We start from the raw sequence: 20494 nt of genomic DNA on the forward strand, positions 1-20494 counted from the left end.
GGATGCGGCCGAAGCCACAACCGCTAGGGTGGGCAATCCTTCCACTTGTCCACCAGTGGGAGGATGCTTGCATCGCTGCTGACAGAGGTGAATTCAGGTCGGGGCCGAACCCAAGACAGGGTCTGTGATTCGTTCAGGGTATCACGTCCCGTTCACACAATCTCGCCCTCCACTGACCAAGGCTCCAGTTCCATTGAGCTCCTATGCGAAGGGATCCGCAAAAAATCTGGCTCTCAGGCCGAAGTTCAAACCATGCTGGAGAAGGGACGCTCTCCAAAAAGTCCTCGACTCCCCAGGTTTCTTCATTTGACTCTATCTTGTGGAAAAGTTGTCTGGAGACCAGTCATCAGCCTCTCAGCTCTAAACAAGTTTGTCTCAGCATTTAGACGGCAGACACGGTCAGACAAGGGGTAAGACCACAGGACGTCGTGTGTACACTGCACCTACAGGATGCAGACTTCTAGATCCCAGTCCATCAGTCTTCAAGGTAGTATCTGAAAATCATATTAGACATGAAGATATTCCAGTTCAAGGTGCTGTGCTTAGGCCTTTCTACAGCACCTCAGGTCCTCACGAGTGTTCTCCCTAGTGTCATCTTGTGCTCACAGAATCAGCATCCATCTCCTACGTTATCTGGATGACTGGTTGTTTCTAGCAGACTCGGTGGCAACCCTTCTTTAACACAGAGACAAACTTCTGAGGCTTTGCCAAGATCCGGGGATCATGGTAAACCTCAAAATGTCATCACTGCTTCCCTCTCAACGACTGGTATACTTAGGTATGATAATAGACACTGATCTTCAGAAAGTCTTCCCATCAGACGAGAAAGTAATGAGGCTGAGGAAGGTTGCAAGACCATTCCTCAGATGATAACTCCTGACAGGGCTTCCAAAAGAGCTCCCTCCACGACACGATTAACTCATTCAACGACATGCCAACATCTTCCACAAAGCTGTAGCTTTGCTACGACTTCATGCCTGAAGACTATCCAGCACCTCCTCACTCAGAGAGGATTTTTACAACAATTTGCGAAGTGGTTGGCGGGACACCTGCGAATATTGTTAGCATCAGTCTACCAGACCAAGTGGAATGTCTTTTAGGTTTGGTGTTGTGGAAGGGGTATTTCTCCCCTCGATGCTACTATTCCAGCAATAGCGGAGTTCCTTGTGCACGTGTGGGAGGAAATGCTCCTCTCGGTTTCGGAAGTAAAAGGTTACCACTCAGCCTTGAGTCTTGCCTGTAAACGGGAAGGAGTAGATATTCCATGCTTGAACTTTCTCTCCTCATACGAAGTTATGAACTTAGCTGTCCCCAGTCGGAAGCGAGACCTCATCCATGGAATGTAGTTTGGGTTCTTTGGTCCCTAAAGGGTCCTCCCTATGAACCATTACGCCAGACAACAGATTGCCACCTCACTTTGAAAACTGCTTTCCTACTCACCTTGGCTTTGGCCAAAAGAGTTAGCGAACTTTATGGTGTTAAGTATGACATTGCCTATTCAAAGGGAGAGGTAAGCTTCTGCCTCGTCACTGAGTTTGTTGGACTCAAAATCCGGGGGTAGCAGATCCTAGATTGAAATCCTTCCAGATAACGAGTCTCTGTTCTGTAATTGATGACTGAGATCAGCTGTTACTATGTCCAGTAAGGAGTTTGAGGTATTACCTCAAAAGGACATCAGCAGCCTGCCCCTGAGTGCCAGCACTCGTTGTCAGCACAGGGAAAGTCAAGAGGAGGATCACAAAGAACATCATCTCTGCTTAGATTCGCGCGGTCATTGACCTGGCACTGAATCCTGATCCTCTTCCGACACGTTGACCCAGAGTACATGACATCAGGGGCATTGCTACATCCATGGCATTTAAACGAAACTACTCTGTGGCGCAGATTTTACAGGCGGGCATGTTGAATCATCAGACTACCTTCACCGCCCACTACCTGCAAGATGTAACCCACAGGAGCACAGAAACTTTTTTCCATTGGTCCTGTGGTGGCTGCACAACAACTGGTTTAACACCTCAAGCTCTTTGATGGACAAATAGCAGGGGGTTGAGGGCATAGGTTACCAAGGGTTAGCCTGAATGAATCGCTCCTTCTTTTCTTCATCCTCCCTTCTCTTGAGGGAATCAGCACCCAGAGTCCTATGCAAAGCTGACCTCAACCAACTGCAGGTAAACCATATTCACTTATGTAACCTGGTATTGTGTCAGTACAGTTACGTTCCCATACCCTATCAAGGGGGTATTGGGAATGTCTTATCAATCTTTGAAGATTCCTATGACTCGGAAGAAGTCTTACCTTGACAGTCACATTGCAAGTATCACAAACACACAGCTTGACTTGGCCACAGACGATGCATAGCAAGGTTTTAGCTAGGTGTAGGGTTTCCACCTATTATGGGCTTGATATATAAAGGGGAATCCCCGGGTCAAAGCCAAACAGTCAGATTGGCAAGGACTTCCACCCTTCTAAAGGGTAAGTCAACTCCTATAAATAGTGTTGGTTTGTATTAGTGAAGGAACAAATGACAAATTTGGAGATAAATTGTATTTTTCATAACGATACAAACCTGTAGCTATATATTTGGCCCACCCGCACCAATCCCCCTTGGAGTCCTACTTCCAAGCAAAGTGAGGCTCACAGCCGAAATGTGTAAGTGAGAGGGGTAGTTACTAACCCCCCCCACCAGGTGGTTAACCCTTTCTAAAATTCTAATGGCTTATCTTTCAGCCTCGCCAAAAATAATACCCCTATAAATAACTACAGGTTTGTATCTTTAGAAAAAATACACATTACTTCCAAATTTGTCATTTTAATATGAAAATTCAATTTTACCTAACTAGGAACCTACGTCCTTTACTCATACTTTCCTGCCATCACCTACCCCCTAGAAATTCCTGGCTGCAATCAAAGTGAGTGCTCAGTGAGCAAGCCTCTCCCGGCCGGTAACTACCGTCCATCTGTTTACACCTCGTTATAAAGTTTTTAGTTGCTTTATTGTTCAGATTCAATATTATTCTATGCTACGTAAAGGAGTCAGGTTTGTATCGTTAAGAAATATACAGTAGAAATATCCAACTTTGCCATTTTTAGTTCTCATCTTTTTCAAGTGGTTTATGTACTAGTATTAATTTTTGAAATTACCCTATTCGCAGTAATGATATAATGTGGGCAAAGGATGTGCGTTATCGCCTATTGTCCTTTAGCGTTTGTAGAAAATGTTTCTTGATGCTCAAAGTCAAGCAAAATTATACCAGACTGTAGTATACAGGGCTACTGTAAATGCCTAATACTGGGATGATATCAAAACGAGCAGCTGAGATTAACATGCTTTGATTTTTTGCCGTTGGATGACATAGTGATGGTTGTCATTGCAGGGAGGTATTTTGCCCATTTATGCTACTGGAAGTACTTTTGGTGTTACTTTTGTATTTATTTTTCAGAAAAATCTGCAGAAAAAATTCCTGAGACAAAGGAAGATGGGGTAGTTAGAGATGATGATGAAGAAGAAGACACCCTAGTTCCCATTTTGGGCAGGAGGAAGAGAGCTATCATTATCTCTGATGATGATGAAACTGACATAGAAAATAGCATTGAAGATTTCTCTCCTGTAAAACAGGTAAGAATATTATCACTTATTTTTCAATGAATTTGCATGTCTTTTAATTTTTTCATTAATTTGCAAACACCTAACAAATGAGGGGAAAACTAGATACTTCATAAATCTATTAGTAACTAAAGTCTCTCAACCTACAATCAGATGCTCTCATTTTATAATTTGATATTTACATTGAAGACTTTTCTCATGTTTTTTTTTCCACTATTCATACATTATTGCTGATTTTTTGTTAGATATTTGTTTACCCTTCTATACCTTGTTTGATGTACACTAATCCGTCGACTATCACAGGTGTTACGTTCCAGGCTCTCCTGTAAAAGATGAAAAACCTTGAAGTACAGTAGATACTGAAATCTCCAGTACAGTATATTATTTGTTTTCATTTTTATAATTTCATGTATTTTATCATCTTTATAAATTAAAAGCTTTTAATAAATCTCCCAACACTCATATAAACCCATTATACAGTATTAATCACTTTTTAAGCTGAAACTTAATTTTACAGTAGACACATCCTTACATACTGTATGTGTAAAAGAAAAAGTTGAAATAGGAACAATCACCTGTGAAGATAATTAAACGTGATTTAACCCGAGAACTGCTACAAGCCTCTTGAGCGGCTGTATGGGAGACTGCTATAAGCCTCTTCAGAGCGCAATTTTCTATCTCTTCTTGCAAATTCCCTTGTGAACTTATTCGACTTTTATTATTTTTCTTATGATAAAACAGTATTTCTGGTAGAAATTTTAATGTTTATAACTTTATTTTACCTATATAATTATGTATAATATAAAGCCTTTCCATATACGGACTTTAACTTTTTTTCAAGGGAAAATGGCGAATTGTAATTATTTTCAATTAAAACTGATTTTATATTAACATATTAGAAACATAAACGATGAAAAAAATAACATATAACAACATACATACACATACACACTAACGATATCACATCGTAATATATCGTGTAGGGAGGGAAATAAAACCCGTGGCAACTCTCAAATCCTACGTCAGGACGGCGGTTGCCTAGTTTAAAATTACGACAACAATACCGAATGTTTTTGTTTTGAATATCCGCGAGTGTTTGTTTACAAAGTATAATTTTATTATAAGTAACTGGAGGGTTGTTTACAAGGAGTATGAGTTACTATTATAATAAGCGTTTTTCTTTTATTGGTTGTCTAAAGCTATTTTGATAACAATTAAAGTAATTTAGTATTCTTTTTTACTGACTTTGTTTGTATGTCACTTTTTGTCGCCATGACTGGACGTCATAACAATCCTTGGAAAAAGGAGACTGTGACATCTTCTGGCAAGCACTGCGAGACCACAAAGACTAAAAGGAAAATCTGTTTCTCAAAAGAAACAAATGCAATGTCACAAGGAGAAATTAAAACCCCACAAGAGGAAATTGGAAGAAAGGGCAGTGTGAAGAGAAGTGTTACTGGAAAATATGTACCACAAGAAAAGAAGCAATACCAAAGTATTGCTACCGATGTCATACTCACACCACCAAAACACATATGTGATGCTGATGCAATGCCTAGTACATCGGCCCCTCCCACGATCATTAACAAAAAACGTCATTTACAGAATCTGACACCGAGCAAATTCTTACCCATGTTATTTTCCGAAGATGAAACAGACGAGGATATAGATGATGACATCAACTGCGGTGATAGTGATAGTGGTGAGATAGGGACCTCTGATGACAGCGAAGATGATTTTGAATCTATATTATTCCGTTCAGATGGAGGGGACATTGAAGAAAGTGAAGAAGATGAAGAGAATGAAATAGGTAACATGCATAAAATACGAGAAGGAAATATTCAGTCTTATATTTGGTCTGATATCAATAACTTTATTCCCGACATTCATCCCTTTGATGGTAATTGCGCTGGCATAACAAATGAGTGGCCTTGTGATGACACTGCAAGAGAAAATGAATATTTTCTTGCGCTTTTCAATGAAGAATTAGTTGACCTTATTGTATGTGAAACTAATAAATACTACCGGTGGGTAACGGAAAAGTTCTCTTTCACACAAAATTTACGAGTTCACAAATGGGTGGACACAGATGTCCATGAAATTTATGTTTATTTTGCATTACTACTACTGATGCCTCTCATGAAAAAACATGTATTACCAGACTATTGGAAACAAGACCCTTTGATTCCTACTCCAATTTTTCCAAAATTCATGACCCGTGATAGATTCTTACTGTTGACTCGTTTCATGCACTTTGCTGACAACGGGAGACCAATCGCAAATGATCGAATTTGGAAAATAAGATCATTCCTTAGTATAGTTGTTGCAAACTTCAAAAAGGTCTTTCATCCTTTCCAGAAAATTGTGATTGATGAGTCCCTTATACTTTTCAAAGGGCGACTTGTCTTCAAACAGTATATCCCAAGCAAGCGTCATCGATTTGGGATCAAACTGTTTGTTTTATGTGATTGTGAAACAGGAATAGTGCTTGATATTATAGTATATACTGGAACAGATATAGATATACCAAAAGAAGATCAGAGTAGTGGTTTGGGATTCTCAGGAGCAGTAGTCAAGAAAATGATGGCACCTTAATATGGGTCATGGACATATATTGTATACTGACAATTGGTACAGTAGCCCTACATTGGCACAAATCCTTCATGACAACGCCACAGGGGCGTGTGGAACAGTGAGAGAAAGCAGGAAATATATGCCCAAATTTGATGTCCCATCCACCTCTTATGACAATCCTAGTGACAGTGACTCCCCTAATGAGGATGAAACTACAAACATAAGTAATAAAACTAAAAAAAAGAAGAGAAAAACAAAAGTCAAAACCGTACAACGGGAGACAACTAACAAAATATTGGCTGTCAAGTGGATAGATAGAAAGCCTGTGACCCTTTTATCAACCATACATAAAGGTGACATAGTGAACACAGGTAAGGTCCACTACAGGACTAAGAAGAAAATCTGTAAGCCAGATGTTGTTATTGATTACAACGAAAATATGCGCCTTGTAGATAAGAGTGACTGCCAGCTAAGTGGAACAGAGTGTATGAGGAAATCATTCAAGTGGTACCACAAAATCATTCTTCATCTTATTGACATCATTATGCTTAATGCATACAATATTTGGCTTGTAAAGACATCCGACCCAACTTGCAAGAAATTAAAATTTCGTGAATTTATCTACAACGTTTCATACCAACTTCTTGAAAAATATGGCACCGTGACCAGTAGCAGACTTGGACGTCGTGGACATCCTCCGGGAGAAGTACCTGATCGTTTGCAGGGAGCAGCTTATATTAGCTATCATCATCTCCAACACACAATATATGATGAGGCACAAAACAGGAAGAAACAACTAAACTGCTATGTCTGCGCAAATACTTCCCGGCGACCAAAGAAAAGAACTCGGGTTACAACTATCTGTGCTGAATGTAATGTCCCTTTATGTCCAACTGACTGCTTTCGTCACTGGCATACCCAAAATAAATATTGAGAGAGAGAGAGAGAGAGAGAGAGAGAGAGAGAGAGAGAGAGAGAGAGAGAGAGAGAGAGAGAGAGAGAGAGAGAGAGAGAGAGAGAGAGAGAGAGAGAGAGAGAGAGATAATCTTTTTAAGAAATGTTTTATATAGCCTATATTCATTATTTATATCCATAAAAGGAATTTTCTTTATCTTTTGTATATACCGTATATACTGTATATTTTGATATGCGGTGATGCTTTTGATATACGCATTACTATATACAAATGCTTAAAGATGTCATAAAAACCAATTGTAATTAATCTGAACACATAGGCCAGATCATGAGGTTATTAGTTACTATGTTTATCTATACAATATTTCAATAATAATATGTTTTCAATATGATTATAATTATTGCTCTCTTTATTTACTTTAAATATTATGATTTTTTAGGTTATAACTACTATATATATTTGTAAAAGACTATGATATTGCATTACTTTTAATCAATGTGTTCCTTCAAATATTCTAAGTTGGTTTACCAAAATTGTAAGTAAAAATATATATTCTCTCTAAATATATATTATTTTAAACAAATTTAAAACAATTGCAATGGTAACAATAGTCACTTTATGAATAGATAAAGGAAAAAAACAAAACAAATAGTGTTTGTAAATCGTAAATGTGACTACATCAACTAAAATTATCATTATTATTTCAGGAATAGATACAATTCTATATCATAGGATTTGAAAATATAAATTAATTTATTTTTTTATCACTACACTTTTCTATATATAGTAAAGGCTATTTGTTAACAATAGCCTAAAACATTAATTACATAGTACGGAATGTAATAAATAAAAATCGCTAACTTGTACCGGGTGCAAACAGTCCGGTGATACCGTGGGTGACACCCAACATACTACCCAACCCCCCCACCCATGAAAGACAATCCAGACTCACCCATTGGCCATCCGGCAAGATGCCACGTAGCGCTATAAAATTAACTTTGATGGTTTATAACAAAATAACAAACAGGATGTAGGATAAAATATTTGGATGATACATGCACGAAGTTATTACAAAAACATTGGTATAGTTATGGTTTAGATTCTGAAACATTGTATTTTTGTCAAGATAGCCGCACCACGGGTCGGTAGTAAAATGACATTGCCGCATTTCTCGGGTTAAGGGACCCGGCCGGCTAATGCCGATTTTTAATGACAGGTCTTTGACATTCATACCACTTAATAAGGTAACTTTGGACATCTCCAAACTGCATAGGATTTTTGCCTCTGACCTTCAGTTTTGCGACGCCAGGGCGATTTATCCTGAAAATTAGTGTTTTTCAAATTCTATTTCATCCCTAAAAATCAGGGGAAAAAAATTAAGAAAAAAACAGTATGAAACAAAAATTGGGAAAAGGGCTTCATTTTATTGTTTTATAATGTATTTCTAAGTTATATACCAAATTTCAATGCTATATCTTTAAGTCTAAGGGAGACTATTCAATTTGAAGGTCAATAAATATATTTTTTCAATATTAAACTTACCCGATGATCATATAGCTGTCAGCTCTGCTGCCCGACAGAAAAACCTACGGGCGGAATACGCCAGCGATCGCTATACAGGTGGGGGTGTACATCAACAGCGCCATCTGTCAAGTAGGTACTCAAGTACTCGATGTCAACAAAGAACCAATTTTCTCTCTGTCGTGCCACTGGCAAGACCTACTAAATACGCTGTTACTAACTGGATTTGTTTTCACAACGATTTGGTGAAGTACACTATTCCAGTTTTGAGCTTTCGCTATGCAGGGGTTTTATCTTCATTTCAAAACTTGAACTCGTTTTGGATAGATTTAATTATGGTGATGAAGAGAGTATGGACTCTCTTTCACTTTTAAATGGCCGACCCTTCCCTTAGACGGAAGTGTGTTTAGGTTTTTGGTAATTTTGCTTAACACGTTATAGATCTATTTATTTTATATCTCTCCGCCTTTATAGGCCTCTTCGATTAACTTTCCATTTATTATAAACATATAAAAATAAATTTTTATGTTTGTTTATATGCGACCTTTCCTGATAGTAGGCGGTCCTAACTTGGAACCGAAGTTAATTAACATTGAGCCCGTTATATCGTATTTAACCTTTAAAGAATTTAATACTTTTTAAATTTTAATGTTTTATGAAAGAATTTCTTTGTTAGTCTCGTACTGTTTTCAAAGATGAACTAACGTTTAGTTTTTTAGTCTACGCAGTTGTTGACGTTCAGAACGTTCAACATGCGCTCTATCGTTACGATAGAGAGAGAGTGTATCACGGTTTCACTTTGCAGTAAGAGTAAACCGATTCTGGCGTTTCGTTCATTCTTTCTTAGCTTAAATGGTTTAAATTCTAAATTAAAGGAACTTTTTATTTGGAAAACCTTTCAGTTTTTTCCTTTAGCAAATAACATGTTTTAACGATATATAATTGGGCTCTTCTCTCAGGTGCGAAATCAAGAGAGAAAGAGAGAGAGATAGAGACGGAGGGAGAGAGAGGAGAATAAACGTTTCGTTCAAGCGGGTAACGTTGTTCTCGTTTTTACTCTCCTCCCTAGTCGCTGTAGGGGAAGAAGGTAAAACGTTTCTAGGGTTTTATTCTTGTTCCCAGGCTATGTGCGGTGAGAGATTGTAAACGTAGTTTATTTGATCTAGTGTTTAGTCTCTTTCCCAGCCACTGAATTCTTTATCTTTATATATGTTTTCTGTTGCATTATACGACTGTTTTCGCAATTACTACCTTTTAATGAAGGATAGGATTGCGTGTTTCAGGTAGAAATCAGTAAAAGTTTCGATTTCAGTAAAATAAGTGCTAAACAGAAAATCAAAGTGATAAAGTGATATGCGCAAAGTGTTACAGTGTTGCGTCCGAGGGTTCGTCTGTTCGTGCCAGTCGTTCACCTAGTCCGGGACCTCTTACAAGCTCCCAAGCCCAGGGGAGAAGTAATGTCGAACGACTTATGGGTTCCTCATGCCTTGATCAACGAACAGACGTTTTCCCTCCGTGGTTTCGGGCGTATCTACCCAAGATCGCCCCACCCACACAAAGACGAGAGAGCCCATTTATTTCTCGTAAGAAACCATGGACCACATCTCGCAGCTTTTTAAGTGCAAGTCGGTCCCTTCCGCGCAAGTCCAACGGCCCAGGTGTAGCCACTGGGTCAGTTCGGACTCGCTGCAGTCATCCGACGACTGCACACCTTCCAAGAGAGGCAAGTTGGTACCCCAACAGGCAGTAACTCCGTCTGTTGCCGCACCCGCTGTTTTAGACCCTCAGTCACAACGGACAGTAGCTCCGTCTGTTGCCGCTTTTGTAGACCCTAAGTGGTCTTTACTACAGTCTATGCAGACTCAGTTAGCTGCGGTTATGCAAGAGTTTCGTGCGGAGAAGGTTGACACTGCTCCCGTTAGCCTACAACCTGCCACGGTTGTGCGCCCAGCTCACGCTGAGGCTGCCTGCTCCCACACTCCGGCTGCGGAGAGCTCCACCACCAATGCGCAGTCGACCCTGCCAGACGCATGTTGACGTTAGCCGACGTGCGGCACCCTCCGTTGACACGCGTGAGCTACCGCATCAGCAGTGGGAAGGTGGAGTCAAGCTGCCGTGTTTTGACGCGATGCGTCAGTCTCCGCAACCCACGGCAGTCCCCACCATGCACCACCACTCCGCTTTGGTTGTTGCCAGCTCTCAAACTGTCAAGCAGTTACATGACGTTGCCTTCTGGTCTGCTACTAATGCACCAGTGCTGTATGTCCTCACGCACCTGTTGTGGTTGACAGTTCACAGACTGTCAGGCAGTTACATAACGTTGCCTTCTGGTCTGCTGCTAATGCACCAGTGCTGTATGTCCTCACGCACCTGTTGTGGTTGACAGTTCAGTTTTTGACAGTTCACAGACTGTCAAGCAGTTACATAACGTTGCCTTCTGGTCTGCTGCTTATGCACCAGTGAGACCCTCACTGAGATAACCTAGCTTTTCTCGGACAAGGTTCCTGTAGATGAGAAAGTGCTGTTCTCCCTCCTACTGATATTCCTTTGAGGACTCTGTCATTTGGAGAGGAGCCTTAAGCTGCTTAGCCTCCTATGGACTTTAATTAAAGCATAACAAGGCTTCCAGGGATGGTAAATGGTTCCGCTTCAGTCGCTAACCCCGTCTGTTGCCACACCTGCTCCCGTAGACCCTAATGGGCTTTGCTGCAAGACATGCAGTCCAAGCTTGTGTCCTTGATAGAGGACTTTTTACGGAGAAGAACCTTCTGGCCAACAACCTTCCTACCGGTTGGTTGTGCGCCCTGTTGACACTGAGGTATCCTACTCGCGTCCGCCAGTTGAGGTGGTTCCTCCACCGATGCGACCCAGTGTGGGTTGCCAGTCGCACGTTGACGTTTAGCGACGCTCGGAGGTGGTTGTTGAAGTGTGTCACTAGGAAGACGTTCAACAACCAGCAGAGGTGACTTGTTGTGACGCAGTGTGTCAACCTCAGCAACCCGGTAGGGTGTTGACTGCACAACCCAGACAGTCTAGACAGTTTCGGGTTGACGCTGTACTTCCTCGCGTTCCCATGGTTGACAGTTCACAGACTGTGCAGCAGTACCATGATATTGCGTCCGGCTCCGTCACGCATCCACCAGTGCGACCGGATTCAGCGAGTCAGACGTTGCCCACTCCGTTGCCGTTTCCTCATCAGTTTCGGATAAGGAACCCTCTGATGAGGACGTTGCTGAACTAGACGATCAACCCCCAGCCCTGCTATCCATCCAGAAGATGCTGAAGAAGGAACGCTGCCCTGTCAGGCTGTGGATGAGTCTGGTAAGGACACTGTCATCCGTGGTTCTTTTGTGTCACTTGGAAGACTACACCTCCGTCCTCTTCTGTATCATCTAGCTTTTCACTGGAAAAAGGACAAGACGCTAGAAGCGGTCTCGATCCCGGTTTCCGGAAAGTTAAAGTCTGGTCTGACTTGGTGAAAGGACTTTATCAACCTTAGAAAGGGTCTTCCCCTGTCTGTTCAGACTCCCAACCACGTTCTCTTCTCGGACGCATCGGACGTAGGCTGGGGTGCGACATTAGGCGGTAGGGAATGCTCGGGATTTGGAACTCGAGTCAAAGGACAATGCATTTCAACTGCAAGAAGCTACTGGCAGTACGTCTGACCTGGAAAGCTTCAGGTCTCTCCTTCAAGGCAAAGTGGTGGAGGTGAACTCGGACAACACCCGGCTTTGACGTACATCTCCAAGCAAGGAGGGACCTACTCTCTGACATGGTACGAGATCGCAAGGGACCTCCTCACCTGGTCAACAGGTCTAGACTTTTCACTAGTAACGAGGTTCATCCAAGGCAACTTGAATGTCATAGCAGATTGTCTCAGTAGGAAGGGACAAATAATTCCAACAGATTGGACCCTCCACAAGGATGTATGCAAGAGACTTTGGGCCACCTGGGGCCAGCCAACCATAGATCTCTTCGCAACCTCGATGACCAAGAGGCTCCCAATAGTTTGCTCACCTATCCCGGACCCAGCAGTAGTTCATATAGATGCCTTTCTACTAGATTGGTCACATCTAGATCTATATGCATTCCCTCCGTTCAAGATTGTCAACAAGGTACTGCAGAAGTTCACCTCTCACGAAGGGACAAGGTTGACGCTAGTTGCTTCCCTCTGGCCCGCGAGAGAATAACTCACCGAGGTACTTCGATGGCTAGTAGACGTTCCCAGAACACTTCCCCTAAGGGTGGACCTTCTACATCAGCCACGCGTAAAGAAGGTACACCAAGGCCTCCACGCTCTTCGTCTGACTGCCTTCAGATTATCGAAAGACTCTCGAGAGCTAGAGGCTTTTCGAAGGAGGCAACCAGAGCGTTTGCTAGAGCAAGGAGAACATCCACCCTTAGAATCTTCCAATCGAAGTGGGAAATCTTCCGAAACTGGTGCAAGTCAGTATCCGTATCCTCGACCAGTACCTCTGTAACTCAAATAGCTGACTTTCTCTTATATCTGAGGAAAGAACGATCTCTTTCAGCTCCCACTATCAAGGGTTACAGAAGCATGTTGGCTTCAGTCTTCCGTCACAGAGGCTTAGATCTTTCCAACAATAAAGATCTACAAGACCTCCTTAAGTCTTTTGAGACCACGAAGGAGCGTCGTTTGGTTACACCTGGTTGGAATTTAGACGTGGTACTAAGATTCCTTATGTCAGACAGGTTCGAACCGCTTCAATCAGCCTCCCTGAAAGATCTCACCTTTAAGACTCTTTTCCTGATATGCTTAACCACAGCTAAAAGAGTCAGTGAGATTCATGCCTTCAGCAAGAACATCGGATTCTCATCCGAGACGGCTACATGTTCTACAACTTGGTTTTCTAGCCAAACACGAGCTGCCTTCTCGGCCTTGACCAATATCGTTCGATATTCCAAACTTAGCGCATGGTTTGAAATGAACTAGAAAGAGTATTATGTCCTGTAAGAGCTCTTAAGTTCTATTTAAAAACCTTTACGAGGCCCGTCTGAAGCTTTATGGTGTTCAGTTAAGAATCCATCTTTGCCTTTGTCAGAGAATTCTTTATCCTATTTTATCAGACTGTTAATATGAGAAGCTCATTCCCATCTGAATGAGGAAGACCAAGCTGTGCTGAAGGTAAGGACACACGAAGTTAGAGCTGTCGCAACTTCCGTGGCCTTTAAACAAAAGAGATCTCTGCAAAGTATATTCGACGCAACCTATTGGAAAAGCAAATCAGTGTTCGCGTCTTTTATCTTAAGAATGTCCAGTCTCTTTACGAGAACTGCTACACTCTGGGACCATTCGTAGCAACGAGTGCAGTAGTGGTGAGGGCTCCACCACTACAATTCCCTAATTCCATAACCTTTTTAATCTGTCTCTTGAAATGTTATTATTGTTTTGGGTTGTCCGGAAGGCTAAGAAGCCTTTCGCATCCTACTTGATTTGGCGGGTGGTCAAAGTCATTTCTTGAGAAGCGCCTAGATTAGAGGTTTTGATGAGGACCTTTAGTATGGGGTGCAACCCTTCATACTTCAGCTCCTAGGAGTCGCTCAGCATCCTATGAGGATCGCGAGGCTCAGTAAGGAAGACGTACTTAAAAAGGCAGAGTAATTGTTCAAGTCGACTTCCTTACCAGGTACTTATTTATTTTATGTTTGTTATTTTGAATAACTGCTAAAATGAAATACGGAATACTTAGCTCATATAATGTCAACATGTAATGCTGGTCTCTACCCACCCCCCTGGGTGTGAATCAGCTATATGATCATCGGGTAAGTTTAATATTGAAAAATGTTATTTTCCTTAGTAAAATAAATTTTTGAATATACTTACCCGATGATCATAAATTAAAGGACCCACCCATCCTCCCCAATAGAGACCCAGTGGACAGAGGAGAAAATTGGTTCTTTGTTGACATCGAGTACTTGAGTACCTACTTGACAGATGGCGCTGTTGATGTACACCCCCACCTGTATAGCGATCGCTGGCGTATTCCGCCCGTAGGTTTTTCTGTCGGGCAGCAGAGCTGACAGCTATATGATCATCGGGTAAGTATATTCAAAAATTTATTTTACTAAGGAAAATAACATTTTGAGATACGGGCATTCAACATTTTTCTTTGTATTCTACAAAGACAATATTAATAAATCTTGATTATTATGAATTTTATGTTCTTTTTGTGGGTATTAATAAAATAAAACAAATTTATTTATCATAATCCTAAATAAAGATCCTTTTGCTCAATGTCTTGCTTCTTTTGGCTCCTGTGAGGCAAGGCACACACACACACACACACACACACACACACACACACACACACACACACACACACACACACACACTCTCTCTCTCTCTCTCTCTCTCTCTCTCTCTCTCTCTCTCTCTCTCTCTCTCTCTCTCTCTCTCTCTCTCTCTCATAAAATTCTTGCCGAAAACAAGAAAAACATGTGTAAAAATGAGTTAATGTTAGAGTTAAACTCAGGCATGTACTCTCTCTCAGGTTTGTTGTAGGACTGAAGTGCAAAAGGTATAATCTACGATCATCTGCGACTCATGGAAGTTGTACAGATGCCATTGTTCACAATTTCTTTTACATTAATTATATTATCAAAATTTACGGTTACAGAAGAAATGCTGCATTTTCTTGTAGGGAACAACGTTTATGGTTTATTGGGTTACTTTTACTAATTACCCTGTAACTATGAAAGTAGAACAAATTTTGACAAAATATTTTGTACACGCATTCTCTACTGCCGTACGAAGCTCATTGAATTTGTTTTTCTTCCTATACCCCCGTATACTTGCATTCTGGCTGGCCCCCTTATAGGGGTGAGGATGATGATTAGCTGTGTAGTACTGAAGTAGTGTGTATAGATGATGACAATGATGAGTTAAATATGCTACACAGCAAAGAAGAGAATTACTGTACTGCTCTTCTGAAAGCACTACTTCAGCAGTTGCTTCATCAAGTGGGGCAATATCTTTGTCATCGTCCTACGAAGTATAGTAACATTAATTTCTGTTGGTGTACTGTAGTGCCTGCGTCTTTATTTTGCAGTTGAGGAACATTGACTTGCAATTAGGGACGTTGCCTTTTCTTGTGCAAAAGGAGTTTCTCATGAACTTCCATGGTTCCATTGATTCTATTTTTGAACTGGAACACATGAATTATCCCCAATCTTTGGCCATTGCCCTAAAATCTTTTGTTGATTTTGTTGGATTTGAGAGGCATTCCTCCTCTTCTCCCAGATCTACATGTATATGCTCTTCTTTTTTGTCCTCACTTCTGGACTTCATCATCTCTGTCAGATCTTCATCTGTTTACAGATGTGAGTGGGCCTCAATCAGGCTAATATGTTGTCGGTACTTATATATGTGATGCCATGTTCTCCAAGCAATTTCACTTGCCTCACTGCCTTGTCTACTTATGAGTGGTGGATTTCAGAACGAGAGAATCATTGACCACTTCTGGTCACAATTTCTTCCAGCAGCATTGAGTGTTTCTTTATCTCTTATGCGTCATTCTGGATATTTTGGAAACACTTTGTAATGGGGTACTCACGGCAGTTTCCATTCAGCGACAAGTATTCACCCACATTCATTGACTAGACCATATATTGCAGGGAGTTTTGCTTATAAAGTGCCTTGAAAGCACAAATAATGCCTTGATTCATTAGCGATGTCATGTTCAGCAGTAAGAATTATACCTCTACACCCTAATAATACAGGTTGATTGAGTGACCTCCAGCATTGTCCATTAGAAGAGGCCATTTTTTCAAGGTAAATCATTATATATATATATAATATATATATATATATATATATATATATATATATATATATATATATATATATATATTTAATATATATATATATATATAAATATACATATATATGTATATAATAGATGAACATTTAGAATAGTCCCCAGAGATTACAAAAGAAGCAGGGGAGGGAAGAGGAGATGATAGTTTGACGTACTAAGAAAGTTTGGGGGTGTGGACTGACCATAAACAGATGCAAGTTGAAGGACATGCCTGAGGCCTATGTTTTGCAGTGGACTAGTAACAGCTGATGATGATGATATATAGATATATATATATATATATATATATATATATATATATATATATATATATATATATATATATATATATATATATATATATATATATATATATACAGTCAGCATCCTTAGTAGTTTCAGAGTGCCCATAACCCAACCTCTCACAAAGAACAGTGGTAAAAAAATATCTATAACAACCAAAAAAATAATGAAAACGTAAGAAATTTTCATGGGGTATTCACTTGAAACCCATCAGTAACTGGCGTGCTTCCCCTTTCTCTTCAAAGTCTCCTTGAGGTGTGTTGGTAGGAAATCTGCAAGGTTATGGAGGATGGATTGGTCGAAGTTGTCCCACACGTGTTGAATGGTCGCCTTCAGTTTTTTCGAGAGAACTTTTGTTTACCACCTGAATCTTTGCTTTAATTATTGCCGAAAGGTTTCCAATGTGTGAGAGATCGGGAGAATTACCTGGTCAGTCTTTTATGAAGTCAACACCACAATCGTTTAACCAGGTTATAATACTTTTTGCAGTCCCGTCTTGCTGAAATATCAATGTGCGAGTTTTTACGAAACACTCCTCTAGTTGGTCATTCAGAAGTTCAAAATATGTGTACTGAGTGACTAGTATTTCTCTCTAAAAACAATAGAGTTCCTAATCCCCCATAACCAAAGCATCCCCATACCATTACATACTGGGGGAATTTGCAACGCTTTGCTACCTGACTGTCTGCCAACGGGTCTATATGCAGCTCCCTCTACACCTTCCTCCCACTGGTATCAGAAACAAAGAAAGTGGGTTCGTTACTTCACAAGACCTGTCGCCACCTGTCCAAGCCCCGGTCTTTGTACATTTTAGCGAAAGCTTTGTGAGCAGCAATTTGACGAAGACTAATGTCTGGTTTCCATGACGGGGTGACTTTTCGGTAACCCAGGTTCGTACTTAGTCGTCTCTGTACGGTTCGAACAGAGATGTTTCCGAGGAAATTGGGTTTTTCAAACTTTACAGTAGTTGTTTGGCCGATGTGGAGGGGACAGTGTCTATTTGGCGCTTCACTACACTGAAAGTGTGTTTTGAAACCTTACAAGGCTTCCCACAGGCTTTCTTGAGCGTGTTTGCTTTGACGCATCCACCCTCCTTGAACTTCCACACTAGGTTCTGGATGGTTCTCGGCTGCATGCTGGTTTGTTTGTGAATTTCACTTGTTTTTAAACCTAACTTATGACACTCAATCACTCTTATGATATCATCATGTGTTGTCTTATGCCCTGATATAATTAAGAACACAACACAACACTCGATAACACCAAGCAAACCCGAGAAAAGTCACAATAGCTGATGGACCACAAGCTCGCACAAACTGGCTTCCACAGAGTCAAGAACAACACTGATTAAGCACTCAACCCTTCTGTGCGATACAGATAGAGTTGGGCTAAATTGCCATGTAGTCAATTTCTCCCGGGCGATTTTCACAAGGCGAAAAATGGGAGCCTGCTCTAGAGCGACATAAGTTGTTTCGAGGTTACAAGTACGAGACAACTTATGGCGCTGACTGTATATATATATCTATATATTAATACAGTAATGCCTCACAACATGAAATTAATTCGTTCTGGAGTGGCTTTCATAAAGTGATTTTTCGTGTTGTGAGTCACATTTCACATGCCAATTACATCATTTGTTCCAAACCCTACAAAATGCCACATTAAATCTCATAATAAAGCTACAGTATAGCCACAATGAAATACTGTAGAGCCAAATACCATTTGAACCATTCAGTATACCTAAACTAACTGTTAATACCTGTGATTTAAGTAATTACAACATAATGTAATAATAAATCGAAAATAATACAATACATACAGTTCAATACTGAACATGTACTAAATATACAGTTCCATATGTACTGTACTATTATAGTTACCACTATTATAGACTACAGCTACATTTTCTATTGTGTGAACCTATTTTCTTCAACTCTTTGTGATGGGTGAATATTTTATTCTCGGCCTGGCTGGCAATCTCTTTACTTGGAATGAAACATTTTTCGTAAAGTGAGTCATAAGAATATTCGCTTCTTGTTTCGCAGTTTCAAAATTTCGTAAGCAGAGTCTTTCGTGAAGAGGTATAACTGTTTGTGTATATATATATATATATATATATATATATATATATACTGTATATGTATGTGTATGTGTATATATATGTATATATATATATATGTGTGTATATATATACTGTATATATATATGTATATACATATATATATCGTCGTCGTCGTCGGCGCCCACTCGTGTCCGAGTATTGGGTTCTGTCGTTAGCCATCAGCCTCCTATCTGTGGGGTGGGTGCTTATGCCTGATGTGGCTGTTAAGTCCTAGTCTGTGGTGGAAGAGTCGCGGACAGTGTTCACAAGGGAGGGTAGGTGGTGGGCGGGGCTGTTCTAATCGCTCTCTCCTTCTTCTCCTCCTAGCCTCCTCATTTTGTCTCCTCCTCTCCTCGAAGTCCACGGTGCCATGGTGTACTGTACTCCTCCAGGTTTTCCTGTCCCTGGCTGTTTCTTCCCATGAGGAAGGATCGATGTCAGTTAGAGCCAGGGTGCGCTTTAGTTGATCTTTATAGCGCATTTTCGGGGCTCCTCGTGGTCTGGTGCCCTGGGTCAGTTCTCCGTAAAATATTTTCTTTGGGAGCCTAGATGGATCCATCCTATGCACGTGTCCTATCCAGCGGAGGCGGTGGTGGATGATGGTGGCCTCCACGCTGGTCAGCGAGGCACGTTCTAAGACTTCAATGTTGGTGGTGTGGCTCTCCCAGGGGATTTTCAAGATCTGCCTCAGTTTCATTTGTTGGAAGCGTTCTAGGATTTTAATATCGTTTCTATATAGCGTCCATGTTTCACATGCATACAGGAGCGTGGAGAGGACAACTGCCCTGAACACCATTATTTTGGTGGTCATTGTCAGTGCGTGGTTGTTAAATACGCGGCAGTTGAGTCGGCCAAAGGCGGAGTGGGCTGCCCTGATCCTGTTCTCCACGTCCTTTTTGCTTGTGGGATCTGATGTTAGGATGCTCCCTAGGTAGGAGAACTGGTCCACCTGTTCTAACGGTTGGTCATTCACTGTGGTATTGAAGTTGGGGAGCATCATTCCTGGTGGATGTTGGACGAGGGTCTTGGTTTTGTCTGAGTTGACTTGCATCCCAAAACGTTCGTAGGCAGAGTTGTATGCATCAGCTAACGACTGCAGGTCCTCTGCCGTCTGACCTGGGGTGGCATTGTCGTCAGCATACTGCAGTTCTCGCACTGCACACAAGGTGGTCTTGGTTCTGGCGCGGAGTCTAGCGAGGTTGAAAGCGCCTCCATCCATGCGGAAACGTAGGTCGACTGAGGGTGTGTCTGGGGGAATCTCATTGAGCATTGCTGCGGTGTATAGCGAGAAACACGTCGGGGCCAGAACACAGCCCTGCTTCAGGCCGCCGTTGATGGGGAATGGGTTTGAAAGAGAGTTCTGGTGGCAGACTCTCCCAACCATTCCGTCATGGAGGGCACGCACCAGCTTGACAAAATCGGGTGGGCAGCCATATCTTTTGAGGACAGCCCACATGGCAGGTCGAGGTACTTTGTCGAAGGCCTTTTTCAAATCCCAGAAGATGAACATTATGGGCTGTTGTTGTTCGAGGCTCTTCTCTTGTAGTTGTCGCGCACAGAAGATCATGTCTATGGTCCCGCGGGAAGGTCGAAAGCCGCGCTGGGACTCTGGCAGGACGTCTTCTGCGAGAATAAGGAGGCGGTCAAGGAGAATCCGA

The 20494-nt window shown here is 41.3% G+C and overlaps 1 protein-coding gene and 1 pseudogene across 1 annotated transcript in view; both read left to right on the top strand.

Annotated features, from left to right (window-relative positions):
* Positions 1-20494, top strand: part of LOC137640061 (recQ-like DNA helicase Blm) — a 394741-nt gene that overhangs the window by 68846 nt on the left and 305401 nt on the right. The window contains exon 4 of the mRNA XM_068372487.1: positions 3441-3616. Within this exon, the coding sequence (XP_068228588.1) occupies positions 3441-3616 (176 nt within the window). The remainder of the gene's footprint in view (positions 1-3440; positions 3617-20494) is intronic.
* On the top strand, positions 5816-7112 carry LOC137638972 (piggyBac transposable element-derived protein 4-like; annotated as a pseudogene).

Source organism: Palaemon carinicauda, chromosome 4, assembly GCF_036898095.1.
Source record: "Palaemon carinicauda isolate YSFRI2023 chromosome 4, ASM3689809v2, whole genome shotgun sequence".
Classification (NCBI taxonomy): domain Eukaryota; kingdom Metazoa; phylum Arthropoda; class Malacostraca; order Decapoda; family Palaemonidae; genus Palaemon; species Palaemon carinicauda.